The 26,705-nt window shown below is 36.7% G+C and overlaps 1 protein-coding gene across 2 annotated transcripts; it reads left to right on the forward strand.

Moving 5' to 3' along the window:
* The first annotated feature begins 1,701 nt into the window (after positions 1-1,701).
* CD163 (CD163 molecule) lies at positions 1,702-25,277 on the forward strand. Of its 2 annotated transcripts, none has more exons than XM_081125623.1 (17): positions 1,702-1,834; positions 2,994-3,080; positions 4,120-4,443; positions 6,715-7,035; positions 12,060-12,380; positions 12,871-13,191; positions 14,998-15,312; positions 15,410-15,724; positions 16,356-16,448; positions 16,530-16,844; positions 17,773-18,093; positions 18,814-19,122; positions 19,684-19,716; positions 19,924-20,031; positions 21,312-21,422; positions 22,335-22,387; positions 24,724-25,277. In XM_081125623.1, the coding sequence occupies exons 1-16, from the start codon at positions 1,789-1,791 to the stop codon at positions 22,355-22,357; spliced, it is 3,363 nt and encodes a 1,120-aa protein (XP_080981749.1). In that variant the 5' UTR covers positions 1,702-1,788; the 3' UTR covers positions 22,358-22,387; positions 24,724-25,277. The 2 variants fall into 2 exon arrangements, with proteins under 2 accessions (XP_080981749.1, XP_080981750.1); XM_081125624.1 differs by having other exon boundaries at positions 21,327-21,422; positions 24,724-25,025.
* Positions 25,278-26,705: the final 1,428 nt, after the last annotated feature.

Genomic DNA, 26,705 nt, shown 5'->3' on the forward strand with positions numbered 1-26,705 from the left:
TTAATTGAATATCTTTTCTGATTCCACTTTACCTACTTTGTTGGCTTATTAGCTATAATTACTTGTTATTTTAGTGGCTGCTTTAGGTTTATATTATACAATTTTAGTTCATCATCATCTACCTTCAAAAGATATGTTACCACTTTACATATAGTACATAAAGTTTATGATAATATTGTTCCATTTGTCTACTCACCCTTTGTGCTATTATTTTCATACATTTTCCTTTTACAGATGTTATAAACTCCATACCACTTTTATTCTTGTTCAAAAATAAATTACTTTTTTAAATACTTAAATAGATTAAAATAATATATTTACCTATGTAGTTATCATTTCTGGTGCTTTTCATTCCTTGTATTGAACCATATTTCCATTGAATATCATTTTTCTTCTGCCTGAAAGACTTTCTTTAACATTTCTTGTGGTGTGGGTTTACTGGTAATGAATTATTTCAGATTTTAAAGGTAAGAAACATGTTTATTTTTCCTTAGTTTTTAAACGATATTTTTACTGGTTAAAGAAACTTAACTTGGACATGTCTTTTTCTTTCAGTAGTTAATAATGTTGTTCCACTCTTTCTCTCTATTTCTTCTTCTTCTTACACCAGTCCCATTAGCATTTCTTGAAGTGCTGGTTTGGTGAATTCTTTTAGCCTTTATTTCACCTTATGAGCTGTTTTGCATCCACAGGTTCCACATCCACTGCTATTTTTGTTTCTAATATATCAGTCTAAAACAGCAATTTTTTTCAAATATATCTTTATTGATTTCAGAGAGAGGAAAGGAGAGAGAGAGAGAGACAGAAACATCAATGATGAGAGAGTCATTGATTGATCCCACAACCCGGGCATGTGCCCTGACTGGGAATCGAACCCCAATCACCAGGATCCTAGGTCAACGCTCAACTGCTGAGCCATGCCTGGCTGGGCTGCAAGAATTTTTAAAACATGCCAATACCTGACTATGTTGTGAGGGGCACTGAACTCTTTTTTTTTTTTTTTTTTTAAATTGCTTTGCAAGTTGTCAGCTATTCCTCCTGTCCGAAACTGAAATGACCATAATAAACTTCAAGTTTATGCCTACCACCTCCATAGTGACTGAATTAAAAGGAGTCTACATCAAAACCGGGGACTCATGGGTGTTCACAGCTTTTCTCCCGTGTTGCAGCACTCTTGGGAAGAGGCAGCCCGGTTCTTTTCTCCCTTGAGACTTTGTCTCACTTCTCCTCTCCATCCCCAAGCCTCCAGGGTGAGGGGCACTGACCTCTTTCCCCTTAGATTGTCAAATAAAAAAATGACAACAGCCAACACAATATCTGTTTGGTGTGAATGAATCAAAATTATACCTACTATAACTTTTTTTTTCAGATCATCAAAAACTACAACTTTCTTTTGGTGTGCTGCAGAATTTTAGTAATTCGTTGATGTGTGCCATGAGATGAAAAAGGTTGAAAATTGATGGTCTAAAACGAAGTGCAGAAATTTGAAAGTTTCAATTCAACAACAATATATGGGGTGATATTTCCCCTTAATTTGGTAAATCTATGGTGAACCTTTCTCAATTTCCTTTGGTTGTTTTATGCCCCATATTAAAGAAAACATGGGTATAAAAGAGAACTTCACCCTTTTAATGATTTCCCTTTTTTGGTTGGCTCCACCTCCACTAATCAGCCTTCTGCTTTTCTGGGTGGAAGTGAGATGAATTTTAGAATTCTTAGTGGACCTTCTCTTTAGGAGGACATTTCTAGGGGCTAATATAGAAGATTTAGAACTCCAAAGACTTTGGAATGGACAGACTCAGAATGGTGCTACATGAAAACTCTGGATCTCCTGGTAAAAGCTTCTTGTTTTTCTTCATTTTTTCTTCAACTGAGTATAACATTATTCTGATAGTCAATGGATCTGATTTAACAGTGATTTGCATTAGAAGAGTAAGGAATGGGAAAAGGGCATTAAGTTCATATGGCAGTACCTCTTATCTGTCATAGATTCTAAATTGAAAATATGCCATAAAGACGAGATTTGCCATCAGTCTTGTAAAACTACGGAGGTGGAATTAAGTAAAGAACTAAAATGAACTGAATTGCATTGAGTATGAAAACAACAGTTGTTAGAAAAGATAGAACATGTAGGAATGACTATTAATTGAAAGTTGATTACCTAGAAGAAATTTAGAATAGCACCCTGAGTGTTAAAATCTACTTTATGATTTAAATGGATGTGTTAAGCTTATTTAGAATTTTTACTTTTTAAACATTTTTACTGAAGTATAGCATGTCATATGAAAGTGCACATTGTAAGTGCAAAATTCAGTGACTTATCACTGAGTGCTCCTGTGTGGTTATGACATCATTTTAACTTTTAAATTAGTGTTAGGTTAATGTAGAAAGATGAAATGAAAGTGCTAACAGCTTTAAAGAGCATTTTATGCTAAATCTGGAGATAAGATCCAATATTTTTATTTTTCCAATATAAACATTGTTACTTTATTCCATTAATGTATTGTTCAGCTACTATTTAGCAAGCACTGTTGCTGGGTACCAGTGACATTATGTTGAACCTGAGAGAAATAATCTATTTTTTCATGGAATTTACCATCTAACAATGTGAATCAGGTAGGCTTAGAGAGGGAAACATTAGTTGAATATTGCTCTGTGCCTTCAGAAAGAACTGCCCACTTCTAAGTTTCATTAATACCTTTTGAATTTTCCAGGTTTTAAGTCTGCTCTTGCAATTCTTTTTCCATCCCCAGTTTTTTTTATAATTACCCCTATCTAGGTTGCCTATAAACACGAATATTTTTCAAAGCTCTTTCACTGAGACTATATGATCCTGGGTGTAATTTTTTTCTGTCTGCTGTGCCATTTAGAAGGAAGGGGTTATTGTCTCAGTGTGTCCTTCTTTGTTAATCTCCAACCTCTGAAACCATCTGCCTTCTGCAAAGTCTCTTTGAGGGAAGACTATACTTTTGCCCTCTTTCTTTTTTTCTCAGACTTTAGAAGAAGTTTTGTTCATTTGAGGACCTTCATTATTGCTGTGGTCTCAGTTCTTAGTGCCTGTTCGATCCCTGGTTCTCTTGGTGAGTACTTTGTCAAATCTACTTGCAGCCTTAGCCCACTCTGACAAGAATCATTGAAAAGCAAATAATTCTCCTGAAGGCAAATAGCATCTGAAAATATACTTCATGGTTTCAAAAGATCAGATATTAAATGCACAAACTAAGAACTTAACCATGTGATGCAGAAAAAAATCAACAAAACAATAATAATAATAAACTCTCACTGGGAAAAATACATTTTACTTGAAGATTTGAAATAATGTCTAGCTAAAAAAAAAAGGGAACAATACAGAGTAGGAGAAACCTCAGAATCATTGGGATAAAGAAATGTTGGAACACTTGAAAAAATTCAAATGCCAACATGTATCTAAAACTGTATTGATGGAGGCAAGATGGATACCACAGGTTTCTCTTGTAGCTAAAATAATCATGAGGTGGTAGCTGAGACATTTGGAAGGAGTATAGGGGAGAGGGGATTTATTTTATAGTAGAAGATAATTGGAAAGTATATCCATCTCAACTTCCATTTAAAGTAGATACATTTCTGCCAGATTTCAACTAGTATTTTTAAAATTTATACTATTTTACATATATGTGAAATAGGTATAAAATTCCTTGTAACTGGTCTTTTCACCAGCAGCCTTCTTTCTATTGATCTTGGGATTTTGGAGAAACTTACGTAGTTCATCCCTTTAAAATTTTGTACTATCTTATTTAAATAGTAAACTCTCCGTGAAGATTATATAACTTGATATTGTAAGGACTATCAGCCATAAAATAAAGATATTATGTAGTATAATATATAATTACATATTATATATTATATATATAATTGTGTTACTTACCTTTACTAGTTCATGCCATTGTTCAATTTGAAGCCTGTGATACCAATATTTGCTTTTGAATTCCTATGAAATTGCATTTTCCTATTGTACCACGGATGGGTCCAGGAATATTTTTCAAACCTGGATTTGGAAAATAAATAAGTAATCTAAAGAATAATCATTTTCTACTTGCCCTTTGGATCTTGACCAACTGCTGCTTTTACTCATTGTTACAGGAGGAACAGACAAGGAGCTGAGACTAGCAGCTGGTGAAAACAAGTGCTCTGGGAGAGTGGAGGTGAAAGTCCAGGAGGAGTGGGGAACTGTGTGTAATAATGGCTGGGGCATGGAGGAGGTCTCTGTGATTTGTAGGCAGCTAGGATGTCCAACTGTTATCAAAGCCACTGGATGGACTAATTCCAGTGCTGGCTCTGGGCACATTTGGATGGATCATGTTTCTTGTCGAGGGAATGAATCAGCTCTCTGGGACTGCAAGCATGATGGATGGGGAAAACATAGTAACTGCACTCACCAACAGGATGCTGGAGTAACCTGCTCAGGTAAGACCTGCATAAGGCAAACTCTGGACATGAAATGCTTTGTGGAGGAAAACTATGTAGATGGGTTAAAAACAAAAAGGAGCCAGTTTTCTCTAAGTAATCAAGTCCACATATGCATTACCGAATTCATTGCTGAAAGACCAGAAAACACATGACGAAGTCCTATTAAAAAATAAATCGAGATTCTGAAAACTTCTATCAATGAGGGAGTGACTAGCTTCAGTTTTATATTCAGTATAACCTCCTACTTCTACATAAAAAATATCAAGATATCTAAGTTGATTCCTTGTCCCCTTTCCCAGTAACATGCTGCTTTCATGCACTGAGCCACAAATTATTACCTTTTTGTCCACTAACTGATAATCAACTTACTGAATCAAGAAATAAACATTCTTAGTATTAATCCTTCTTTATGGAGGAAAGATGTATCATAAAGTATAATTGCTTTCCCCAGTGTACAATGTTATTCATTTTATTTATGTGATGGTTTTAATTTATAAAATATTTTATAACTTTTATCTCAGTTGACCTTAAATAACTCAGAAAATCATGTGTCAGACCTTTCTGCTGACAGGTCCTCTGGTCCTAAGTTTCGGACCCAGTGCAGATTCCTGAACTTCTCATCTCTCCTTGTTCACTTCGCTGACCTTTAGGCAGCCCTTTCGCCTCCCGACCACTTTCTTAGAGGCCATCTCCTCCATAGGACTGACTTTAGAAAGAACTCATTTCCCTCTGCACTGGCATTATCACAGGCTAGTATCTAGAAAGATGCCGGGCTAAATTCCAGCTCAGCCCCTCATTAATGCTATTATTTTGAGCAAGTTGTTAAATCTTTCTAAACCTCCGTTCCTGGGGACTCAATATAGAATACAGAAAAAGCTACTGATACAGTGTGGTATGTAATAAGTTTGTTAAAAATTAAAGCCATGGCTCACTGCTTCTCATTACCTTCACAACTCAGTTCTCTTCTTTCTCCCTCCTCACCTCCTTCCCTTTCACTCCCTCTTCCCCTTCCCCCCCCCTTGTCTTTTACGTTAATCATATTCAGTGAAAAGCAATAGTAACATATACCTCGAACATCTACAGCAAAGTTAAAAGTCATAATAAATATTGCCAGGCTCTCACCGTAATTATTGCTATCTCTAGAGTGGACTTTTTAAGCTAAGAAACAGCAGCTAGTACTTTTAACTCTTGTTTTCTTTCTTTCTTTCTTTCTTTCTTTCTTTCTTTCTTTCTTTCTTTCTTTCTTTCTTTCTTTCTTTCTTTCTTTCTTTCTTTCTTTCTTTCTTTTCTTTCTTTCTTCCTTTCTTCTTTTAATGCCTTGGGATGGAGTTGTTTAAACTTGCTTTTACAAGTTTACACATTTATGTTCCAACCGGTGCATAGCCACTCAATTTACTAGTTTCAGGAAGTTTCTGCATTTCTGAGATCCTTCACCCCAATTAATGCTCAATCCTTGGAGCCTCTGCCTCTCGGGGAGATTTTATTATTATCACGTGCACAGGGGGGATACAGCATGACCGTAAGGAGAATAGACTCTGGTGCCACACTGCTCCCCCCCCATCCTAGGTGTTTGATCCTGTGCCAGCTATTTAACATCAGTTTGCTTATCTGTAAAGTAGGGATAGTGGTAATAACACATGATGCTTAAAGTTGTGAAGCCTAAAGAAGAGAACATATCTGATACACTTGGGAAAGCATATGCATATTTTGATTTTGAGCTATTATTATTATTAATCACTCATAATAATAAAAAAATCTTGTTAAGTGGAAGTCTTTGCCTGGAGTTTAGAGCTTTTAAAATTGAATTACTTTTTCAAAAGTGGTTTCTAAACATTTTGTTCAAAAACAAACAGATTTTGTTTTTCATATTTCCCAAAATTTCATCCCAAATTTCCTTTTCTCAGGCATTTTAGTCCTCATAGAAAATATAATGAAAAGTGTATAGAGAAATTTTCTTAATAAAAAAGCTGTTTTTGCTAAAAATGGTACCAGATGCTTTGGGGGTGGGGAAAAAAAACCACACAAACAAAACCTTTGGTTTACACAAGAAATTGGTAATAAATGAATTATTTTTAACTGATTTTTCCCCCAATTTTTAATAACTTAGTATACAACAAAGTGTTCTTGCAAACTATTATGCATACTTATGCTTTTTTCTTTTCTTCTGTTTTCTAATTTCAAGTTCAAGTTCAGACAATTATTCATGCTCTGAATTGTTTGTGATAAAGAAAGGTTAAAATAAAGATTCTGGTCTTTTCTCTGCTCTAGATGGGTCTGATCTGGAGCTGAGGCTGATGAATGGAGGAAACCGGTGTTCAGGAAGAATAGAGGTCAAATTCCAAGGACAGTGGGGAACAGTGTGTGATGATAACTTCAACATAGATCATGCTTCTGTGGTTTGTAAACAGCTTGAATGTGGAAGTGCTGTCAGTTTCTCTGGTTCAGCTAATTTTGGAGAAGGTTCAGGACCAATCTGGTTTGATGATCTTGTATGCAATGGAAATGAGTCAGCTCTCTGGAACTGCACGCACCAAGGATGGGGAAAGCATAATTGCGATCATGCTGAGGATGCTGGAGTGATTTGCTTAGGTAAGGACAGATCTGGGTTTGTTCTGTTCTCCAAGAGAGAACAAAAAAAAGGAGAGGATGGCTAAGAGTCTTAAAAGCCTAAATTCTTAATACATCATGAAGTCTACTTTTTTTGTCGCTTTATTGTTACTTAACTTCAGGTTCCAGTTCTGACACCCACAGAGTTTTTAGGGTAACTGAAATGAAGATAGATTAGGGAGGAAGGATTAACAGTGAAACTGGGATTCAAGTAATGAGAATTGAAGGAGATGTTTAAACAATAGTTCAATCCAAAAAAATTAAAAAAACAAAACAAAAACAAAGCAGGGAAGAAAAAAGAAAAGAAAAGAAGAAAAGGCTTACCTAGTAAATGTTGCCTTCTGGATGAATTTAAAAGCAAATCACTGCCCACCCCCCCTCCCACCCCCCTTCTTATCATTTTCTACCTACAGAAGTCCCCTCTTTAACCACACTAACCCACCCCTTTCCAAACTATTAGTTCAAATTTACAGAATCAAATGATTAAACAAAATTGTTGATTTCCTATAAAAATTGCATTCATGCTATTACTGTGGTATTAGTATGATGAGCAGGCACTGTGTCTGTCTAGAGACTCTATGTTCCATACTTGATCAGGGGACAGAACAGTGGATTTGTATGTGCAGGGATGACATTCTGTTTTTTTCACTTGAGTTCTTAGTTTGAAGAAGATCTAGTATGTCTTGAACCCCAAGGAACATTTAGGAAAATATAGTTAGAGTAAAAAAGTCCTTGTATTCACCAGCTATCTTTTTTTAGGGGGTGGGGATGGGGTGAAATAAACTTAATTCAAACTCATTTTGAGATAAGAAAACACTGACTCAGAAAACTGGAAAATTCAGGAAGTGCATGGCTGAATTCAAGGACTCAAGCAATGCCATCAGGGTTCTGGCTCTTTTTTTATTTCTTGAATAGGCTTTTTGTTGTTGTTGAACAACAGACCATTGAACAACGGACCGTCTATTGTCTGAACCACAAAGGATGGGATTCCTACAGAAAATAGGGATTTTGTTAGCTGAAGAAAATGAAAGAGATTTGGGGTAGAAAAAAATCACAGTCTGAACCTTCCATTTTCTTTATCCATCAAAATGTTTCTAGGTCCCCAACCAGCACCTTTCTCCTCAGTGTGGTTTATACACGCTGAGGAATCACAATAAACAGTGTTGTGGCAACAAAACTAAAACAGCCAGAGGAAAAACCCCGTTTATCTATTATAGGATATCACTCGGAACCAAGTTCTGTTCTTTGGGGAATATTGATTGGGAGAAGGTGAAAACAACAAGGGTTAGGTCTCTTTCCTCTTTGCTTTGCTTTTAAACTAAGGAATTGGTCACAAAAGGGCCAAATATATACCAACCAGGTAGTGTGGGTAGTAATTCAATCAGAGGCAAAAGTGAGTGTTGAGTATCGAGGCAAACCAAAGTGTGTGGGTGCCACCTAAACACATGCAAATGTATAATTAACAAGAAAAACAAAATCGATTTCAACAAAAACTCTAGTGGTCAAATAAGCATATCACTAAATAAAATTTAGCTCCTGGAACTCCTGTTAGGGAGTTACAGTGCATGCTCTCTCTACTGAGAAGTCCGGTCTTCTTGCCCGACCCACTCCTTCATCCTACTTTAATAAATTTTTTGTTTTGTTTTTCTTAACATTTCTTTTATGTGCATCCATGTGTTATTTTATTTTTTCAATACAATTTATATTCAATATTATTTTGTATTAGTTTCACAACATCCTTAATAATTTTCAACAGTAGTGTATCATTGTTTTCTTTATCCTTATATTTCCATTTTTCCTTAACTCATTTCAGATACAGCTACTTCCAGTCTCCTTATTCTTGTTGTTTCTTTTTTAAATTTAATTTTCAATTACAGTTGACACACAATATCATGTTAGTTTCAGGTGTACAGTGTAGTGGTTAGAAATTTAAACTACATATGAAGTAATCACCTTGATCAGTCTGGCTCCCATCTGACACTCTATATAGTTATTACAATATTATTGACTATATTCCCTATGCTGTACTATACATTCTTATGACTGTTTTTACAAAGTCCAATTTGTACTTCTTAATCCTTTTTACCTGTTTCACCTAGCCCCCAAACTCATCCTGACAACTATCAATTTGTTCTCTGTATCTATGAGTTTGTTTCTGTTTTGTTGTTTATTTTGTTTTTTAGATTCCACATATAAGTGAAATAATATGGTATTTGTCTTTCTATGTCTGGCTTATTTTGTTTAGCATATATCCTCTAGGACCAGCTATGTTGTCTCAAATGGTAAGATTTTGTTCTTTTTTGTGGCTGAGTAATATTCCATTATACATATGTACAACATCTCCTTTATATATTAATCTAATAGATGGACACCAAGGTTTCTTCTACACCTTGGCTATTGTAAATAATGTTACAATGAACATAGGGGTGCATATCTCTTTTCGAATTAGTGTTTTGGTTTTCTTTGGGTAAATAGCCAAAAGTGGAATTGCTGGGTCATATGGTAATTCCATATTTAATTTTTAGTGGTTGTGCCAATTTGCAATCCCGCCAACAATGCACAAGGGTTCCCTGTTCCCCACATCATCGCCAACATTTGTTTGTGTATTTATTGACAATAGCGATTCTGACAGGTATGAGGTTATATCTCATCATGGTTCTGATTTACATTTCCCTAATGATTAGTGATGCTGAGCATCTTTTCAATTTGGATGCCGTTTTTCAGCCTCACATGTTTGTGTGTGTTTTCAGTTTTCTTCTCATAATTGATTTCTAGTTTTCATACCATTGTGGTCGGAGAAGATGCTTGATATTTCAGTTTTCTTAAATTTATTGAGACTTATTTTGTGACCTAACATGTGATCTATCCTGGATAATGTCCCATGTGCACTTGAAAAGAATATATATTCTGCTGCTTTTGGGGGAAATGTCCTAAAAATATCAATTAAGTCCATCTGGTCTTATGTGTCACTTAAGGCCATTGTTTCTTATTGATTTTGTCCGTAAGATCTATCTATTGATGTCAATGTGGTGTTAAATCCCCTACTGTTATTTTACTATAGATCCCTCCCTTCAATATTTGGTATATGTATTTAGATGCTCCTACATTGGATGCATAGATGTTTACAAGAGATGTTATTACCTTGTTGGATTGATTCCTTTATCATTATGAGATGTCCTTCTTTGTCTTTTATCATACATAGCTTTTGTTTTAAATTCTATTTAGTCTGATATTAGTATTGCTACCCAGATTTCTTTTTTCCATTTCATTTGCATGAAATATCTTTTTCCATTCCTTTACTTTCAGTCTACTTATATGTCTTTGAATCTTAAGTGGGCCTCTTGCAGACAGCATATGCATGGGTCCTGTTTTCTTATTCACTCACCTATCCTATGTCTTCTAGTCCATATACATTTAAAGTATAGGTAAGTATGTCGTTATTGCCATTTTATTAATGGTTTTCTGATTGTTTTTGTAGTTCTCAGTTTCTTTCTTATTCTTTTGCTCACTTTGATTTTATGTTGGTGACTTTCTATAGTATTATGTTTGGATTCCTTCTCTATTTTTTGTACATTTCTTATAGATTTTTAGGTTTTGGTTGTCATTTGCTTCATATATACTAAGCAATGTTTGTGGTAGTCTATTTTAAGTTAATGATTATTTAGGTTCAAACACATGCTAAAATCATTACCATTTTTACTCACACACCCTCGTTTTTGTTTTTGTCATTATTTTTCACTCTAATGTGTGTGTATTTGAGTGTCACCCTTTTTGTTTTTATTGTAATTACAAAGAATGTGCTACTTTTAAAGCCTTCTGGTTGAGGGTCCTATGTATGCCAAGGTCATCTGCCAGTTGTGTCTCTCTTGGGACCTCTTGGTAGAACCTACAAAGTGACCTGTTCCTTGGTTGCCACTTGTGCTGGGCTTGGAGATGCTTGGGAGGGGCTATGCTGTAAACTAAGGCCAGCTGCCACTTGTGCAGGCTTGTGGCCCCCTAGTTGCAGCTACATTATAGGCCAAGACTGGCCATCACTTATACCAGGCTTGGGACCACCTGACGGGAGTTACAGTGTAAGTTGAGACCAGTTGACGCTTGTGCTGGGTTCAGGGCCACTTAGCAAGCTGAGGCCAGTCGCTGCTTGTTTGGGGTTTGTGGACCTTTAAGAGATTTGGGGAAAGTCTGCAATGGATGCGAAGGCAGGCCACTTGTGTGGAGGAGCAACTGGAAGGGGCTCAGGCCAAAGGAGCTAGTTGGGTGGGGAAGTGTTTCAGGGAATCACCAGGGTGCAGAATGGTGTTAGCCAGATTAATGGAGAGCACAGATTTCATGCCTGCTTGCACCTGGCTGGCAGGGTGGGAAGAGAGTTCAACAAAGGAATGCCCATTCCCAGACAGACTTGCCCCAACCCCTGCCCTTCCAGCTCTCACCCTAAAGTTAGCCAACTTAGTTTCTCTCCCTACAACCCTGAAACTTTTCAAGATGCATCCTCTGCACTGGAATTTGGAGCAAATGAGATTGTGAGCAAGTGAGTCTGTGCACAGGGCCTTTATGACTTGCAGTGCCTCAGTCTCTAGCAGCTCATTGTCTTTCTTGGACACAATTCTCACTGTTTTTCACAGCCAGATGTTATGGGAACTCCTCCTCCTGGCTCTGATGCCCTGGTTGGGGAGCTTAGAGTGAGGCTGGGACACTTCCTTCCTCAGGGGGACTTCTGCAGCCAAAATATCCCTCCAGATTCTTAATTGCCACACTGTGAGTGTGGGACCTGCCCATTCCACGTCACCACTCCTCCTACCACTCATCACATGGCTTCTTCTTTATATCCTTAGTTATAGGATTTCTGTTCAACTAGTCTTCAGGTGTTTCTCAATGATGTTTGTTCCCTAATTTAGTTGTAATTTTGATGTGGTCATGGGAGGAGGTGAGCAAGAGTTTACCTACTTAGCCATCTAGTAGTCTCTTACTCTTCTTTATCACTGACTTGTTTTATGTCCTTCTTACAGATGGAACAGATCTGAGCCTGAGACTGGTCGATGGAGTCAGTACATGTTCAGGAAGATTAGAAGTGAAATTCCAAGGAGAATGGGGGACAGTGTGTGATGATGGCTGGGATAGTAATGATGCTGCTGTGGCATGTAGGCAACTCGAATGCCCAACTGCCATCACTGGCATTGGTCGAGTTAATGCCAGTGAGGGAACTGGACACATTTGGCTTGACAGTGTTTCCTGCCATGGACATGAATCTGCTATTTGGCACTGCAGACACCATGAGTGGGGAAAGCATTATTGCAGTCATCATGAAGATGCTGGTGTCGTATGTTCAGGTAAGTAAAAACAAAAACAGAGAAGGAAGGACCTGTATTCTTTAGGAGTAAGGATAAGTATGAGGTGTGAGAGACAAAAACATTGAATAATTTTTTTGTTGGAAATTTGTTTTACAGTTGTGATGAATCTTTAACACTTTCTTTATTCTACTAGTTTGGAGGGTCGTCTGATGCAATTTTCTGTAATAATTATTCTTACTGCTATTAGGTTCTAAATCTACCTAGAGCTCTGGAATAGAAAATGATATAGCTCTTTTTAAAATATCTGTCTTGTTCATATTTTTCTGCCATTGACAGTTTTTATTAACCCTTGAAATTATCATCTCATTTCTAACCAAACTTATGATCTATGGCTGTGAGAAAAGCCATAACATGGGTAAGCCATAATTTCCAGTGTCTCAGTATCTGGGAAGGAGCAAGATTTTTAAAAAATCCTTTGGGAGTTAACCCCCACATATATCTATAGCTTAAGTTTATGTTTCTTTTGCAGATGGATCAGATCTGGAACTGAGACTTGTGGGAGGAGGCAGCCGCTGTGCTGGGACAGTAGAGGTGGAAATTCAGAAACTAGCAGGGAAAGTATGTGACAGAAACTGGGGACTGAAAGAAGCTAATGTGGTTTGCAGGCAGCTGGGATGTGGATCTGCACTCAAAATATCCTATCAAATGTATTCCAAAGTTAAGCCAACAAACATGTGGCTATTTTTAACTACCTGTATTGGAAATGAAACTTCTCTTTGGGACTGCAAGAACTGGCAGTGGGGTGGACTTACTTGTGATCACTATGAAGAAGCCAAAGTTACCTGCTCAGGTAAGACTTTCATCAATATGTTAAGAAGTTTGACTTGAGGTTGGGAAATGCATTATAAGTAGATAGAAAACTTTCTGCAGATGCACAAAAGCATGAAAAATTATGGTATGCCCAAGCATCTTTAGGCTGGAGCATTGGGTATGATGGATAGAGTAATAGATATTAAGGCTTTTCAGGTAACATCATACAGTATTTTCAAGTATTCTAACTTATTAGTGTTTATCATTTCTCCTTAATTTTAATAGGTGAGTGATGTTGGGGAATCTACCAAAGGTCTCTGCTGCAATTTCCTCAAAAGAAAAATGGTGGTAACAAAAACACCTACCTCACAGGAATTACGCATCAAGTGATCAGTAAATGGTTATGATAATTATTAGTAGCATTAGTATTATTGGTCTTCACTGATATACTGAACTCTGTGATAGACTTTTAAACCTACTCAAATGCCTAAAACATTGTAGGTGATTAATAATATTTGTTGAAAGGATAAATTATTGTATAAATAGTAAAGAAATATTTAATTATCTTGAAGACAAAAAAATAATGTGAAAATGTTTGAAATGTAATTAATATATTTGTAATCATGTCATAGATTTTTTAGGAAAAGAACTTAGAAACAGAGAGACCACTTAGGAAGCTATTGCAAAGAACTACATGATATATGATGACTAGTTACATTAAAGCAATAACAAAAATTATGCAGAAGAAATATGCTAGAAGACTGACAGAGTGGTGACTTTCCACCTGTGCAGTGTATTGTGAGAGTCAAGATTCTAGGTTCTGGAATATACTGCCTAACTTCAAATCCTAGCCCTTCACTAACTGGCTGTATGAACTTAGCAAATTATTACAACACTCTATGTTTCAGTTTTCTTATCTGTAATATTGGAATGATATTAATAATTTTTTTCTAAGTCAATTGTAAAGATGAAATAATGTTTGTAAAATACTTAGTAAAATGCCATATATAATAGGTGCTCACTTAGTGTTCACTACTATCATTATTATTACATTTATGGTGGATAAAGGAGTGGTTCAATTTCAGGTCATTCTAATTTGGCCTAGATATCATTAAGTGAGTAAAGAATACAGTGGACTTGTCAATACATAATTCATTCCATTTTGAACACCCAAAGTTCCAGATGTCCAGGTAGATATGTTTATGAATATAAATTTAAAGAGAAAAGTATAAATGAAAGCATTTATTGGCAATTAAGAGAAGATGTCCATTGATGAGATAGGGAAGTTTAGGATAGAACCTTCAGTCAAGGCATTCATGAAAGGTTCTGTCGGGCAGGAAAGAGGAGAAACAGGAAAAAGAAATGTCTCATGTATCAAGTGCAACATATCAAAGGGAAAAAGAGGTCTGATGTTCATTTTGAAAACAGGAAGTATATTGAAAAACTTCTCATAAAAACTTTGAAAGGGCTGGTGCAGATCCCAGATTGCAGTAGCTGGAGGAATGAGTACAGGGCTAAGAGACAGAGTGACTACACATTATCTGTGGCCTCCAATGTTATGAACAACGTAAGGAAAATACAGAAAACAAAAGCTATCATGCCTCTAAGAGTGATTCGCTCCAGGAAGCAAACTTGCAGAATTCTCTCAGATAAATTGGTCTAATGAGGAATGGGGAGGTCTAGAATTTGCTATGTCCAATTCTAGGCAGAGAAGCCAAAAGGAACAAGTATGGAAGGTCACTGAGCACCCTGGCCTCCCTTTCTCACTCTTCACTCCCTTCCTCGCGTCCATCATGAAAGGAAATCTTGAAATTACTTTATGTCTCACTGAAATATTATTTTTCAGCCCACAGGGAACCCAGACTGGTTAGCGGGGACATTCCCTGTTCTGGTCGTGTTGAAGTGAAACATGGCGACACATGGGGCTCCGTCTGTGACTCTGACTTCTCTCTGGAAGCTGCCAGTGTGCTGTGCAAGGAATTACAATGTGGCACGTTCATCTCTATCCTGGGGGGAGCTTACTTTGGAGAAGGAACTGGACAGATCTGGACTGAAGAATTCCAGTGCGAGGGGCATGAGTCCCATCTTTCACTCTGCCCAGTAGCACCCCGCCCAGATGGGACTTGCAGCCACAGCAGAGATGTTGGAGTAGTCTGCTCGAGTAAGACTCAGAGAACATGTTCAGTTTGTTCCCTTTCTTGGAAGAGAGTAGGGTTATATAATCAAAGACATCTTTTTAAAGCCCTGTTTCCTTCCAGGATACACAGAAATCCGCTTGGTGAATGGCAAGACCCCATGTGAAGGAAGAGTGGAGCTCAAGGTTCTAGGGACCTGGGGAGCTCTCTGTAACTCTCAGTGGGACATGGAAGATGCCCATGTTTTGTGCCAGCAGCTTAAATGTGGAATTGCCCTTTCTATCCCAGAAAGAGCACATTTTGGGAAAGGAAGAGGAAAGGTCTGGAGGCATATGTTTTACTGCACTGGAACTGAGAAACACATGGGAGATTGTCCTGTAACAGTTCTGGGTGCATCACTATGTTCAGCAGAGCAAGTGGCCTCTGTAATCTGCTCAGGTAAGAGGATCAAGGGCAGCCAATGATAAGCCTCTCCCATGATGTTGTGCCTTAAGAGCAGGAGTACCTATAAGGATGAAGAACAAAAGTAAAAGGGAAAGATCCATTGTGAGGGATCGTGAGAAATGTACCGGGATATTAACCTCATTTGCCTTTTTAGAGAAAGTGTAAACTTAGTTGTCATGGATCTAATAGTTATCTATCGCTTACCATGTGCCAGCCCTTCTCAAAGCACCTGATTAATTCCCTGCCTGGTTGACCTGTCCCTGTTTCTTTCCCTCTAAAGCTATGTTTGTTCTCAGCTCATCTGTCTAATACTTTTTCTGGCCTCCTTTCCTCACCCTACCTTTTTTTTTTTTTTTTTTTTTTTTTAATATATCTGTATTGATTTCAGAGAGAGAAGGGAGAGGGAGAGAGAGATAAAAACATCAATGATGAGAGAGTCATTGATTGGCTGCCTCCTGCACGCCCCCGACTGGGGATTGAGCCCACAACCCAGGCATGTGCCCTGATTGGGAATCGAACCTCAGTCTGCCTGGATCCTAGGTTGATGCTCAACCACTGAGCCATACCCGGCTGGGCTCATCCTACCTTTTGAATCTTGTATGACTGAGCATTTTGGTGTTTGCAGGAAACCAGAGTCAGATACTATCCCCGTGCAATTCATCATCTTTGAACCCAACAAGTTCTACCATTTCAGAAGAAAGTGCTGTTGCCTGCATAGGTGAGAATCAGTGACCCATCTATAAAAATGATCTCAATCCTTAGGAATGCATTTTATTAATCATTTACTTTCACTTTCCAGAGAGTGGTCAACTTCGCCTGGTAAATGGAAGTGGTCGCTGTGCTGGAAGAATAGAGATCTATCATGAGGGCTCCTGGGGCACCATCTGTGATGACAGCTGGGACCTGAGGGATGCCCACGTGGTGTGCAGACAGCTGGGCTGTGGAGTGGCCATTAACGCCACTAGTTCTGCTTATTTTGGGGAAGGAACAGGGCCTATCTTGCTGGATGAGATAAACTGCAATGGAAAAGAAGCTCGTATTTGGCAGTGCCCTTCACATGGCTGGAAGCGGCACAATTGCAGGCATAAGGAGGATGCCGGAGTTATCTGCTCAGGTAAGTTCTGCACGTAACCTCTGGTCACATTTACATAAGGAAGGACTGAGGTAAGGCAAAGGGTAGTGGGGATATTAATCTGAGAGAATTCCCTGAAAAGTAGGTACAGAGGAAGCTGTTGCAAGAGTCAGGATCCCAGAAGTATAGACTTGATTAATTACTGTTACCTCCTGTGCGAGGTAGTATAAAGTCAGGAGAAAAATTCACAAATGAGCTTGCAGATCATGGAAATGACAACAAAACTAATAATGAGAAGTTCTTTTATAAATATATGTGGAGATGGATATTGGGTAAAGATTCAGTGCACCACCTGATAATTACTGTATTAAGAAAGAAGCAGATTTAAAGGGACAAGAAGAAATACATCACTGCTACATTCTACAGAGAAAAAGATAATTACCATGCCCAAGTAATTTTCCATGACAAATGAGACTTATTTGTCATAGGAACACATATGAGACTTATTTGCCATAAGAGGCCACTGATCTCGCTTTGTATACATGGCAAGCTTTAGAAAGGATTATGAAGTAGAAAAATGTACTCAGTTATAATATATTGGGAAAAACAGTGCTATGACTCAGTAACTTAGGGAAGTGAAAATTCTATATGCCAGGAGAGATCTGGATATTATTAGTCACATTTAATGATACAAATTTGGTAGAGAACATGTGCAACAAAACTGTAACGTATCAGAAAGGGAACTATCTCATTTTAAGGTAATGTACACAACCCGAGACTGGAAAAGCAGAAGGTATAGTAAAATACTATATTTACTAAAATCTACTAAATCACCCAGCAGTTACTAAAGAAGTACTACTAATTGACATAGTTTACCTATTTTTGAAGTCATTCTCACATCAGAGTAAAGGGAGGGAGTCTTGTGAATTTTCAGAGAAGGTGAAACTACTAACTCTGTACTTCACCCCAGAGTTCTTGTCTCTGAGACTGACCAGTGAAACCAGCACAGAGGCCTGTGCAGGACGTCTGGAACTTTTTTACAACGGATCTTGGGGCAGCATTGGCAAGAGTGACATGTCTTCAACCACTGTGGAGGTGGTATGCAGGCAGCTGGGCTGTGCAGACACGGGAAGCATCAGCCCTGCATTTTCAGCCAAGGCAATGTCCAGATACATGTGGGTGGACAATGTTCAGTGTCCTAAAGGACCTAACACATTATGGACATGCCCATCATCTCCATGGAAGTGGAGACTGGCAAGCCCTTCAGAGGAGACCTGGATCACATGTGCCAGTGAGTATTTGTTGGCCTATATGAAAATTCCATTCTGTGACTCCACTATGATATTCTGTCTTCATTAAGTAGTAATGGAGTAAACTCTAGTTAATACCTCTTCTACCTGAGCAGTAGAATTGATTTTATTTAATTTGACCTATAGATTTTCAAGATCAGAGATCATTTTTTCATAGACTATTTATATTCCCCATGGCCTTCCTGAAAGTTTTATTCAATTTCTTTCTCTGTGAACAAATGAGGAGCAGAAAATACGTGATTCAAGATTTGAATATTGAATGGTCTACCTTACCTTTCCAATTTTTCTTTCAAATATTGTTTTGATATACTAATATAAAAAAAGAAGCAGTCACAAAGATCAGTCCTAAAGTATTTCCCCATTCTCCATCTTTATAAACTGGAAGAAATTTTTTATGTACCTGGCAATCTCCCAAGCTCTTTTCTATTTGAGAAAACTTAACATTATATAATGTTATTGTTATTTATTTGACATTTCCTGAGTCACACTAATGTTCTTATGTCTGGTATGAAATATTTTGCTGAAAAGACATGTGTTTTCATAAAAGATATATTTTGTTCAAATATTTTTTTAAATGCACATTAAATGAGCAAAGTTTTAAAATAGAGTCTTAAAAAGAGTTTCAAATATTTCTTTTCCCCTGTGACCTCTTAGGAGTTTTTGTCTTCTCAGAAATGACCTTGGGGTCTCTGATTTTTCAGACAAGATAAGACTTCAAGAAGGAAACACTACTTGTTCTGGACGTGTGGAGGTCTGGCACGAAGGTTCCTGGGGGACAGTGTGTGATGACTCCTGGAACCTTGACAATGCTCAGGTGGTGTGTCAAGAGCTGGGCTGTGGCTCAGCTTTGAAGGCACTCAAAGAGGCGGCTTTTGGTCAGGGGACTGGGCCCATATGGCTCAATCAAGTCAAGTGCAAAGGGAATGAGTCTTCCTTGTGGGATTGTCCTGCCAAACCCTGGGGGCACAGTGACTGTGGGCACAAGGAAGATGCTGCTGTGATATGCTCAGGTGAGTGCCGGGATACTGGGACTAAGTTGGAATCTCTGGTAGCAAAGAAGGTGTGAGCAGTCAAGTGTATCGTGTAAAGACTGGATATGTCAACATAGGGATCTAGTGGGGAGAGAATCATGATGTTTCAAGTCTGAAGAAATGATGAAAATATTTCTTGTTATACATTGGCTTTCACCAAGGAAAAGCATATTGCTTACCTGTATCCCTGTGCAGAGGGAAGAAAGAGAAGAGTAGCACAGTTTTAGGTGGCAAGGAGTAGTTTGTTTGGTTGAGAGGCACTAAAGGCTCATGTAGAAAGTAAAAAATTTTTTTCAATAAAATCTATATTCCTTAATCCAGGAAGTGGTACCACCGCCCATCCAAATCTCCAGTTTGGATTTCTTCCTCTTATCTATCACCTCCCCAAGTCAGTCACCAGGTCCTATATATTCTTTTTTTAATTAAATTTATTGGAGTAACATTAGTTAATAACATTATATAAGTTTCAAGTGTTCGGAAACAGAACTATTTGTTCTATATATTACCCTTAGAAATGAGTCTCCTCTTTTTCTCCTACAGGCAATGCAATCAAAGAGACATCAAATGCCACAGGTATATCATGGGGTTTATGGGCATGAGACCAATTATTTGCATTATTTAGAATCCCTCTTGTTAAGAGACTTTAGGTCAGGAGAAGTTTGGAGGATATCAAACTTACTTCAGTGATCCTGTATATAACCTAAGAGAAGGATAGTAATTAGGGACCCAGTTCTTTCAGCTTACACATTCTCATCTCTTGTGCTATTTACTTGTGCTTAGGTAACAAAGCCCCTGTTGTATTTGGAGTCCTTGGGGCCATTGTGTTGGTTGGTCTCATCATGTTCCTCTTGTGGTTTTGGAAGCGAAGACAGCTACAGCAACTTACAGGTCGGAGCCAAATTATGGTCTCTCTAATGTTTTATGGGATAAGAAAGTTTTTGGTGTAAAAAACAAAAAAATATTAGATTCAAGTATCAAATGGCCAGAAAGATGGAGCCTACAAGAGGCTTAAGCAGTTTCTCAAAAAGAGTGAACGCGATTTCAGAAAAAAGGGAAGGGAAGGGAAGGGAAGGGAAGGGAAGGGAAGGGAAGGGAAGGGAAGGGAAGGGAAGGGAAGGGAAGGGAAGGGAAGGGAAGGGAAGGGAAGGGAAGGGAAGGGAAGGGAAGGGAAGGGAAGGGAAGGGAAGGGGCCTAAGTTGTATTTATGATTCCTGTACTCCATCTATATGTTTAATTGGGACATTATAGAATTGATAGTTTAGAATAAATATGTTTATATGATTTAAGGTGAATCCTTTTTTGCCCAACATTTATTTGCTTTTACTATATACTTATTATTGATTTTACTGTTCTGTCAAGCAATGTGCCTAGGATCTGATGATACAGACATGGATAATCAAATGTTTTTGTCTTCATGGAATTTCAAGTCTAGTGGAAGAGCTATATATGTAAACAAATAAACTGCAGTGTAGTATTATACATTTATATGAATGAGAAAAAAAGCAGCACAGAGAAGAGAATAACTGAAAGGGAACAGGGAATATCAGAGGCTTCTGAGAGGCATTTGAGACAAATTTTGGAGATAAGAGTTCAAAGAACTGCGTTATAGGGAGAGAGAAAACTCCATATAAGTGTGGAGAAGCTTAAAGGATGCCACATTTGTTGTTTGGGGAGCAGGAGTTGGTGGGGATTAAAAGTTGAACTTCAGGAGAGAAGGTACTGATAAGTCTGGAGAAGAGGGAAGAACTTAGGAAGTTCTGTATCCCATGGTAAGAAGAATAGTCATTAAAGAGTATTACGGAGGGGAGTGAAATAGTCAAGCAGCCTTTAGGAAGTTCTGGGCAACAGGATATATGAGGGATTGAAGGAGGACCACATTACTGACAAGGATTACATTTTGAAATAGTTGGGATGAAAGATGAAAAAGACTTTATAGTGAGAATGGAGGGAAGATCGATTTTAGTGAAATTTTAGGAAATCTCCAATGAATTTAAAAAAACACACAAAACTGCTGGGTGCCTTGGTTGTGATGGCAATAGCTTTAGCTTGGTGGTAGAATGGTATGGAAACAAGACAAGGGTATGAATGAAGATTGGGTATGTTTGCACTGCTAGAAAAAGCACACAGACGGAGGGAGTTTTATTATTTTCTGCTGATTTCTAACTTAGGATGTCTGTTGTCAGTTTCCTCAAGAGGAGAACATTTTATCCACCAAATTCAATACCGGGAAATGAATTCTTGCCTGAAAGCAGATGACCTGGACATGCTGAACTCCTCAGGTCTGTGGTTCCTTAAGTGTCTATAGCCCTGGGGTTCAGACAAGTAGGCTGAAGCATTCTACTTTGCTTAGCAGCGGAAAGAAACCTCAAACATGTAGTAATAGGAAGCATATGATGCATAAAAGGAAGAAGACAGGAATGAACTGAAAATTATTCTTAGAGGACATAAAAATTGCAGTCATGGGGAGACTACTGACTAAGAGGTCTATGTTTCTGACAGAGGTACAAAGACCCATATAGCAGAATATTATGACTTGGACTTCATTTTATTAAACAGAAATTAACCTTCTAAAATGTAGTTTAACGTTTCATATAGCTCTTTTGTAGTTTCTTCCATTCTCACTCCTGCTACTTTCCTTTCTCTAACTTGATATCTATCATATTTTTCCTAAAGTCCTAAAAGCTTGCACTTTCTGTATCTTTACCCAGTCAGAGGCCATCACTGTTCACAGGACTAGCTTTATTTCCCATTACACAATTCTCTTTCTTTGTCCTCAGACTTCGGTTTAGCACCAGTGCACTAATTCTGCCTCTGGGAAGCATAACTCTGTTGGTTTGGGGGAAATATCCAAATACCTTCTTACCCCATGAAGGCTCAGAGCCGTCTCAATAGTCCTTACCTTCTGACAAGGGCCTGCCTCACTCCTTCAGTCCAAGGGATTTGGTCTTTGCTGCAACTATGTCAGGAACATAGTATTTAAGACATGGGAAAGACTTTCTGTGCCCCCTCAATCACACTTGTTTCCTTCCTAATTGTAGATGGTGTTTTTAGATGTTCAAAGGGCTTCTAAGGCACTTGAAGGGAGGTCTGATTTATTTCCTAGTAATTATTTTCTTCCATTCAGAAAACTCCAATGAGTCAGATGGTTTTAATGCTGCTAGACTAATTTTTGTGTCCAATTCTCTTCCAAGGGGACCATTCTGAAGTCCACTGAAAAGGAAGATGAGAGTTATAACCTAATGAGGTGAGGAAAATTTATTCATCATCATTCTAAACAAGTACACTCCTTTGAAAAAATGAGAACTCCTCTGGTATTAGAAAGAATGTATATACACATATATTTTTATATACATGTATATATGTTTATGTATGCATATTCATATAGAGAATATATAACAGATTTTTATTACTTTGACTTGTTCACCTTTCAGTTACATATATATACCCTAAGCCATAACAATGGTACATCATGGAGCTAAGTAGAAACTGGGTAAATAAATATGAATAAATCTTTTAAATGTATTATGGGGATCATTTCAAGAAAGAAATAAGACATATTTATGGTTGTATAATGCATGTTCTGGTAAGTGTAAGATACCATAGGGATATAGAAAGTTTGCTTAAGAAAGTTTGGAGAGATTGTGAAGAAGATGTAATGTTCAAGTTGAACATGAGGTGACTGACAGACCAGTCCAGGGAAAGGACATGGTATGTACAAAATATGGAGGCATAAAAGAGAAGCACACCTTTGGGAAACATAAGTTTTTCATTCAAAGACATATACTGAACATATATGAACAAGTGGTATCCTGAGCACTGAAGATGCAAAAATTAAAGATACTATTGACAAAGACAAGATTGTTTAATGAAGTAGGTAGGAATATGGGGAGGTTATGTGGAGGGAGGGGAAGTAATGTGGACCTAAGATGGAAAGGCTGCATAGAGCCCTACAATGAATGGTCTTATCTGTTCCATTTCACGTCTATATTTTATTTTAGGGACTCTTGGGGAGGTGGTGGGCTTTGGAAGATTAAGCTGGGGCAAGACACGATCAGATTTGTTTTTTATAGTTTGCTTTCATGAGGAAAATATAACAACAAGGAAATGAACAAGGCAAGAAATTTGCTAAGTTATACATCAAAAAGTAAAGGTGATGAAATGAGTTAGTGGGTACATTTTCTGTTTTTTCAAAAGTAAGGGTCTTTTTAGAAATATTATATATTTCTTATATATATATATGTATAAGAAATACATATATATATATAAGAAATACACATTGAATCAAAGGATAAAAGTTAGAACTCTTAAAACTATATAAATGTAAAGTGTTAATACCATATATAGACACATAGAGCACCTATAACTTGTATGTTGCATGGAAAGGGTAAATATATGTATGTAAATTTTACACACACATACATATCTTATCAATTATTAAGACAAATACAATACCTAATGGATAATTGAGAAAGCTATGAAAAGACAACTCATAAAAAATGAATTTCAAATGACAATTTCAAATGACAGGCAATTAAAAATGCTTAAATTCATCAGTATGTCTAGGCAATTCAAATTATGACTAATGATGATATGTCACTTTATATAAATCAGACCAAAAAATATTTTAAAACACCAGTATGTATTGCTGGTGGGAATACAGAGAAAAATGTAATTTCAAACATTGCTATTGGAAATAAGAAGTGTGGTAGCCTTTGGAGAAAGCAACATGGAAACTTCTATTTAAAGAAAAAAATTAATGCTTGGGAAAGGGGTACTTCTGTAATACTTTTAACAATAAAGAAATTTAAAAAATTTTTAAAAATAAAAATCCTGGAGAAAAAAGTTTTAATACTTCACAGATCCTTTGACCCAGCTATTTTGCCACTGAGAATTTTTTCCATACAGATAAAGACACTAGTATGTAAGAACATATATAAAGGATTCTTTTTTGCCGTGTTCTTAGTAGTGACAAAAGTTGGAAACAAAGTAAATGGCAATCAGTCATGTAGTGGCTGAAAAATTATGGAAAAACTAAAAAAGGGAAAAACCGTTCATGAAAATGCAATAATATCATTCCATCTATATGTTCATGTTATTGAATAGAATTAAATCTATCTATAAAATTATACATTCATATGTATAAAGAAACATTTAAAAATTCTAACACTATTATAAGCTGAGAAGGGCTATGAATGACTTTTGATTTATAATCTCAAACACATAAATATTATTCTAATATAATAAATAATGTTTAAATTACTTTTTCCTTAAATAGTAATCACTGCTGAAGAACTGCTTCAGAATCATGTGGGGGTGCTTTTAAAAATAGCATTTCTGAACACCACTGTAGTTCTATGGAATAGAAATAATACTTATATACACTGAAGTGTGAAAATTGTTACATTTAAGTTTTCTGTTCAGGAAAGTAGTGTGCTTTTTAATATATGTGAGTGTGTGTGTGTGTGTGTGTGTGTGTGTGTGTGTGTGATAATGTAATACGTTACATTACATTATAATGTAATTCTTTTAAGCATGTGCATATAAGGAAGAATATAACAGTTTTTCTATTTATGGCTTTAGTTCAGCCTTTAAGACTGATGACTTGGACTGTTGAATGGAGCAAGAATTTACCTGGTTCACTGAAGATCACAATACAGTCATTTTTCTCCTAGTATTCCAAAGACTGCTGCTGAATTTATAAAAATTAAATTGATGAATGTGACTACTAAAAGTTGTATATAAGACTCTCGGGGGGGTGTAAATAAAAATGAGTATTGCTGATTTAAGCTTGTCTTAACCTCTTGTTCTTGACTTTATGAATTTTTTAGTGGGCATTCTGATTTTTTTAGTTTCATAAATATAATATGATGTCTTTTCATTTGACAATGTTTTTATTTTAATATTATACATATTTTTATAGTTTTGTTTAAATAATAACTTTCTTCTTATTACTAAATCAAAACAAATTTACCTGTTTTTTGCTTTTTAGAAAAGGAAAGTTAGTGATAATTGAAGTGTTTGTTAATAACATATGGTTACCTCTGCAAGGCATGGCTCTCATTGGTTCTTTAATTGCTTTTTGTTACTGTAATTCTGGTCATAGACAAAAAAATGCACAGCAACAGCTGGTAAGGAAACAAAGACTCAATGGCTCACTTCTTCATTTCTTAGGACAGTAAAACCGAAACTGAAATAAATGCATAAATTATGTTTTTTCTATACAACTATTACAATGAAAGTTCATATTTTACTAAAAATCACTTTTCTATGTTTCATATAAACATAAATAAGAGTTATAATAATTCAACACTAAGCTAAGAGTCTATTGTTCAATTTGAGTAAATGCTAGATGCAAATTGGTTTTTAATTCTTTCTCATTATTCGGGTATTGCATACACCCTTTTCTGGCATTTAGGGCTTCAAAGCAACTATCTTGTAGAAACATATTGTTTCACTTTTCATTTCTTTCTCACCCCTTATCAATTCAAAAAAGACCTACTATTTGCCAGGTCTTTAAATACCAAATTATATGCCATGTACTATGTACCCAATGTCAGGTACCATATACGTATGTGTGTAAGTATATATATCCAATTATAGCATATACACCTAGGAATCCAACATATATAACAATTAACATAAATCTTTATGTACATATTTTAAAGTAATATGTAACATAGAGTCTTTACCTGTATTTAGATTTATTTTACCAAAATTGTGTATGAGACATCAATTACTAAAATATTTCCTTATTAGTACACTAGTAAGCGGTAAATGAAAATTGACAATACTTTCAGAATTTCCACCATTATTAGAATGTTAATAATAATGCCCACCACCTCCCCCCTCTTATTGCTTAGTATGTGATTTGCAGTGATATCAAGAGACTATGTTTGCATTCACAGGTATAGGAGAGCTTTCCCATTTCCTCAAACATTTTATAAGCATAGCTTTCACAAAGATACACTTCTCATTTCTTTCTTTAATACATTTTTTATATTAAAATAATTTTAGGTTTACAGAAAAGTTGCAAAGATAGTTCCCACTTGCTCATCCATTTCAATTGCCCTTAATGTTATCACCTCACGTTACTATGGAACACTTGTCAAAACTAAGAAACCAGCATTGATACATTACTGTTGTGGGTTGAATTGTGTTCCCCCAAAAGATACGTTCAAGTCCTAATCACTGGTGCCTGTGACTGTGACCTCATTTGGAAATAGGGTTTTTGAAGATATAATCAAGTTAAGATGAGGTTGTAGTGTATCAGGTTGTGTTCTAATCTAATGACTAGTAAATGGGCTTGTAAGAAGGAAAAAACTTGGACACAGACATATAGGGGAGAATGCCATGTGATGATGGAGGTAGAAATCAGAATAATGACTCTAAAAGCCAAGAAAGTCCTAGGGTTCTGGCAACTACCAAAAGACAGAGGAGACAAGGAAGAATCCTACTTTAGAGTTTTTGAAGGGAGCATAACTTGGCTGAAACCTTGATTTAGAACTTCTAGCCTCCAGAATTGTAAAAAAAAAAAATTGTTTCTGCTCTTCTAAACCATCCAG

The sequence above is a fragment of the Miniopterus schreibersii genome (genome assembly GCF_964146895.1).
Source record: "Miniopterus schreibersii genome assembly, chromosome: 2".
NCBI classification, from domain to species: domain Eukaryota; kingdom Metazoa; phylum Chordata; class Mammalia; order Chiroptera; family Miniopteridae; genus Miniopterus; species Miniopterus schreibersii.